Below are 5,547 nucleotides of genomic sequence, written 5' to 3'. Positions count from 1 at the left end.
CAACATAATTTTAAATATGTAGTTATGGTAATTATAAATATAGATTTCCCCCTAGTTTCCTTAATATTGTTTCCTATTTTTTTCTCTCTTTTTTTCCCTAGACATTTACCCCAAGCTTTTTTAAAAATTCAGTTTCTAAATCGACTTATTTCTTGCAATTTGAGAAACATTTAGCACTAAATTGTTTATTAGTCAATATTTATTTGTTGTCTTTTTTCCCATTTTTCGAAAGAAATTACATGGGGGTTTAAATACTTGTGAAAGGCATCCGAATACAAGAAAAGTGATGTCAGTCCAGGTTTCAAAGGGTTAACAGACTCCACTCTGTTTTACTGTCTCTGATGCCACGGTTTGGTATAGATCAGGACCATGTTTCCCTCAAACACCCTGAAGCTAAGATAGTCTTAGCCCATAGACTTAATATGGGACTGAGATCATGTTAGTCTGAAGGTGCTTTTTGGGAAACGAGGCCATGTGCACCACCATGATATGTCTTAGCCAAAGCTCTGCCAGAGAGATCGTGTTAGCCAGTCTATTTTTACACCAGACATCTGGAGTGCTTCAGCTCAGTGCGAACAGATATGTCTCCTGCTGTATTTTATTTGTGTTCTTACAATATTGGCAATAATAATTCACAGATTGGTGGGGAATCTGGTGTGTCTCTTTCTGGATTGTCAGGGTTTTGTTTAAATCTGGGTATTTGCATTGAGTTTGTAGCGCTGCTTCATTAGTGCGCTGGTTACTAATTGCTGCCCAAAGGTATGAATGAAATCACAAAATATGAAATTCATTACCTGTCTTAAAGCTGGCATGTACTGAGGTGATGTTACGAAGCTATGCAAACAGATACCCTGATGGCGGCCCCGCTGTCTGTGATGCTTGATAAGTGCGTTTTGGTGAATGAACAAGGATCAACAGGAGGTTGCTGGGAGTTGTTTTTTTTTTTTTTTTTCTTTTTGTCTTAAGGATTTTCAGCTACTGTTTTCAAAGTTCTACTGTGAAAATGTTGAAATGATTTAATAAGTTTTGAAACTCCCACTTTTTCGAGGTCTTTTGTAAATTGGTTTATGGTTCTTAATAGATATCATAATTAAAATAATTCTCTTTTTTTTTGTCAACCAACTCGCATTTTTCATACTTGAAACTGTGTCATCTTCGTTAATCCTTCGAGACTGTTTGGCACATTTTACGTGTCTTTCATTCTTTTATTTTTGATAATATTGGCTGTGTCCATGCATATGGCAAGCATTTGTATTTATACATTGTATTTTTGTTTTATCTTGAAAATTTCCAGCTCAGCTTCTACAAAAAGTCTAGAATACACTATGTAAACAAAATCGTTACATTCACAGTTACATGACATCACATGACAGTTAAGTGCAAAAAATGCGTCATTGAAACCCATTTAAACAGCAATTTTTGACCCCACGGCCATCAAAGTATAAAAACGTGCATTATAGTATTTCTGGGTGTCATTCTGGGCTTTTGACTTGGAATAAGTCATTTTTACCATTTTCCACCTGATGCGCTGCTAGGTGCGCTGTCACAATCAATATTGCTTCTAATCTATATATTATATATATTTCTGTCCATGACAAGAAATTACTAAATAAAACATACCCCTCCTGGCCTCACGAGGGCGCTGTGCTGCCTCAATGGCTGTAAATCCATGGTGTAAGTTTAGCAGAGCACTTCCGGTCTCGAGCGCACGCTTTCCTTCCGCGGGCTTGTGAAACGACGCTTGGACGATAAACCGTGTCGGCTTTTCGAAAATACAGACAAAATGAGCAAAGCGCATCCACCGGAGCTGAAGAAGTGAGTTGTCTGGCTCGTTTAAATGAACTTGTACTCTGTAGTTTCATCATTCTATATATATTTAAAGATTGAGAGCGTACCGCACAGTTACCCTGCTACATTGTTTGCTATGGAGAGCTAACATCAGCTAGCCTGTCTGACTGTTAGCAGTGTAGCTATCATATGTTAGCCTCTAATGTTCGTTTATCTCATTATTCTTTCTCCAGGTTCATGGACAAGAAGCTTTCACGTGAGTATTGTTAGAAGTTGATCATTCAAACCCACTCCGACAGCCCGACTTACTGTAACCATTTAGAGAGGAAATTCTCCCGAACCTGGAATCCCAGTATTTTATTTCAGTGGTTTAGGGAAGTCCAATTTACATACCTGGAAACGAGCAGAGAAATGAGTCTTAACTTGTGATGTTAAGTATAAAGTTTGGAGTTGCTCCATAGACAAAAAATGGGACTCTGAATTTGTGAGTGTTAGTTTTCTATTTCATACCCAAATCAGCAGGATTCCTGCAGGTCCTTAAAACGTTTTAAAAGGCATTGATGAATTCATTCATCTACAAATTATTAAGGTTAATTGGTATATAGCGACTTAATTGCGTTCTTTAAAAGTCTTAAAAATGCTCAGACAGAGGATGTAGAATTTTCTGAGCTTTTCTTTCCTGATGTTGCATTGTGAACTCAAAATAATTGGTAACATTTTGTTTTGTGTTTTAAAAAAATCTATTGTAGAACGAGAAACAGGAGATCGTCCAGAAAAATGAAGAATTGACAGATACTCTGTTAGATACCTATCATATATAATAGATACCTTATTATAATATGTTCATTGTCTTCCATGTGTTCCATTCTAAAAAAGGGCTATTTTTTCAACATTTGACATAGATCACTTCAGTTTTTAATAGACAAAAAAGGCTTGTTGATGTTACAATAATTATTTTGGCAAAATAAAATGGTCTTTCAGTTTTTGTTTTTAGAAAATTTGTCTTAAACTTAACTGTGGGTGGCTTTAAAAACTCTTAAATCTACCTTGCCTTAAGCTGTAGGCAGCCTGTGAGCTTTATTCTGTCGTTGTGTTCTCAGCTCTGAAACAGAAAATGTTCCCACACACTTAGAACATTTCTCTGGCTGCTCTCAGTGTTATCTGAACATCTTTCACCTTTCATATTCATGGAGCAGCTCCACACTATATACTCTGTGACATCACAAATTTGGGTTTGAGTCGACTATTTTATATTTTTGGACCATAGTAATAACATGTTTAATTTTGAAAGCGGTTCGTAGTAGCACTTATGAAACATGTTTCATGAGGGGGGGCAGTTAGGTATTGCTTTTGCCACACCTCTGTGTAAATTTATGAGAAATTATATTCATTAATCCACTATCTTTTTATTAGGCTGAAATCACAAAAGCTTGATTGGGTCCAGTTAGATATTTTAGAGGACCCCTTTATGTTTCTGAAAGATCTTTTATGTCATTAGGTTGTAGAATGAGTGTTTGTCATTATATATGAAGGCTTTGTTTTGTTTTCTGGAGAAGTAAATGCTGTCCTATGGTACAGTGTCAGTGTGGTAAAAGAAACTGGAAGCTTGGCATCAAAATGTGTGCAGATTCAACTATAAACAGGCTCCTGTTTCGGTTTCGAGTGCACTTTTAGTCCCATATCAAGGTGATATTAACAGGCGTGTTTCTGAAGCAAAGATATTATTTAAACTGGAAGACTAGTCTGGTTAACACGGTTAAAAGTGGATCCTTGAAAGATGAAAGCAAGTTGGACTTTTAACCTAAGAAGTAATGGAAATTAAACCTAACATGCAAGATTCCTCACTGATTCCTTCTGTCCTACAGTGAAGCTGAATGGAGGCAGACACGTGCAGGGCATCCTGCGCGGCTTCGACCCCTTCATGAACCTGGTCGTGGATGACTCTCTGGAGATGGGCCCAGGAGGACAGCAGAACAGCATCGGCATGGTGGTCAGTGTCTGGACTGGTTTATTGTCTTTTTTTTTTAATTATCGCTATTATTGTCATAAGCTAAATCTGGGGACAGAAACGTCCTCAGAATTACACTGCACACACACACACACACACACCCATAGTGAAAATGGTCTTTAATGCAAGAATCTTTGCCATGTAAATGGTCCCTAAGGGGTCTCTGACAGATGATAAAAATCTTCGACTTTGAGGGGGTGGTCCCACTGGACGACGCTATAGAATTACTAATGTTAAATATCTCTGGAAGGCTGCATGTGAGAGATTTAACCTTCGGTGCAGAGAAGCCATCCTGCTGTTTAAACAAGGGCTCAGTTGCTTTTGTAAAATTAAATAAATAATGGTAAATGAATGTCAGTCAGTCAGTCAGTCATTTTCTGTAACCGCTTGTCCTCGTAAGGGTCGCGCGGGGGGGGCAATCCCAGCTGTCATCGGGCGGAAGGCGGGGTACACCCTAGACAGGTCGCCAGACTATCACAGGGCCGGTAAATGAATGTCACCTTTCGTTATCGATCCATTTTCTGATAGAAAAGTTTGAGTTGAAAAGTGTTCAACTTTGGCTAAAATGTGGGGAATTTGGTCAGACAATCGCATATTGACCGACCAACCAGAGGGTGTCAGCACTCAGATCAGCGCGCGATCAGTGTGTAGTTACACACACAAAACAGGAGAAAAAAGGCTTGATGCGTAAATATACACTTCAGCTCACAGTTCTCATTTAGTATGGGTAAGTGTGAGCCCTTACATGGTTTGTGAAGATGTCTGGATTGATTTAAAATCAGAGCGTGTTTCCCCTGTGAGCCAGGGTTCACACCATCTGGTGACAATGGGGAGCTTTATTCTGAAAAATTGAGTGTTCATTTTAATTTTACAGTGAAATCTGTTGGAAGTCCTTTAATGCAGTGTGTTAAGTCTTACGTGTTCTCATTTCTCCCAGGTCATCAGGGGAAACAGCATCATCATGTTGGAGGCCTTGGAGAGAGTATGAGAGGAGGCGGCTGCAGATGAAGAGGAGAACGATCCACACCTTTTTTTATTACATTCTGTTTTCTCTTTTAGTTACTTCTGTGTTTGAAAGAGGCAAATCAGTTGTGTGTTTTTGTAACATGTCTGCCTGGTTTCCATTGAAAAAGATGTTTTGTTTGGATATATTTTGATCTTGTGAATAAATCTGTTTTTCTTTGTATTTTGCACCTGTGTGCTGAGTTTACTTAATGTAGTATATTAAATGACAGGTTATTTACTTTAGGCTACAAATTCTCCATGGAGAATGTAAAGACTGGCCACGCAATTAAGGACTGGGCACCATCTTTTTAGGTTCATACTGTTACCAAAGTGTGCGCAATCAGTCCAAAAACAAGATTAAAAAAAAAAAATTAACATGACATCAACTTCATTCTCTATCACTTACTGTGGCCCACAGGCAGATTAGTGACAAAATGAACACAGCACTAAACATGAGGATTTGGTCAAACATTGAAAGCTAGTCAGGTAAGAAGGTAAGAAATAAGCAATGAATTAGAATTAATAAGCAATGTGATCAGTGCTGTCTAAATTCCCAGTTTGACTGTTTAACCAAATTGACAGTTAATGGCATGATTAATAACCTGATAATTTTGCTTTTCTGAAGGATATTGAAAATTATATGAAACTACTTATTGATTCAACCTACAAAAAGACTATCAAAACACTTGATATTTGTGTGTCTCACAATATTCAAAATTCCAACTTAAATCCTCTAGACCCAAAGC

The 5,547-nt window shown here is 37.8% G+C and overlaps 1 protein-coding gene across 1 annotated transcript; it reads left to right on the top strand.

Moving 5' to 3' along the window:
• Positions 1-1,705: 1,705 nt before the first annotated feature.
• snrpg (small nuclear ribonucleoprotein polypeptide G) lies at positions 1,706-4,982 on the top strand. Its single transcript, XM_042482464.1, has 4 exons — positions 1,706-1,815; positions 2,022-2,044; positions 3,654-3,778; positions 4,734-4,982. Exons 1-4 carry the CDS (start codon positions 1,784-1,786, stop codon positions 4,782-4,784), a joined length of 231 nt encoding a protein of 76 aa, XP_042338398.1. The 5' UTR covers positions 1,706-1,783; the 3' UTR covers positions 4,785-4,982.
• Positions 4,983-5,547: the final 565 nt, after the last annotated feature.

Source organism: Plectropomus leopardus, unplaced genomic scaffold (assembly GCF_008729295.1).
Source record: "Plectropomus leopardus isolate mb unplaced genomic scaffold, YSFRI_Pleo_2.0 unplaced_scaffold4836, whole genome shotgun sequence".
Lineage (NCBI taxonomy): Eukaryota > Metazoa > Chordata > Actinopteri > Perciformes > Serranidae > Plectropomus > Plectropomus leopardus.
The sequence above is the reverse complement of the archived record's forward strand: the minus strand, read 5'-3'. Positions and strand labels throughout refer to the sequence as shown.

What these genes read in the sequence shown, in the direction of transcription:
- snrpg (XM_042482464.1), top strand. Translation starts at nt 1,784, where the DNA reads ATGAGCAAAGCGCATCCACCGGAGCTGAAGAA. An exon ending in CATCCACCGGAGCTGAAGAA is followed by an intron (nt 1,816 to 2,021) that starts GTGAGTTGTCTG and finishes TTCTTTCTCCAG; the next exon opens with GTTCATGGACAAGAAGCTTT. An exon ending in CATGGACAAGAAGCTTTCAC is followed by an intron (nt 2,045 to 3,653) that starts GTGAGTATTGTT and finishes TCTGTCCTACAG; the next exon opens with TGAAGCTGAATGGAGGCAGA.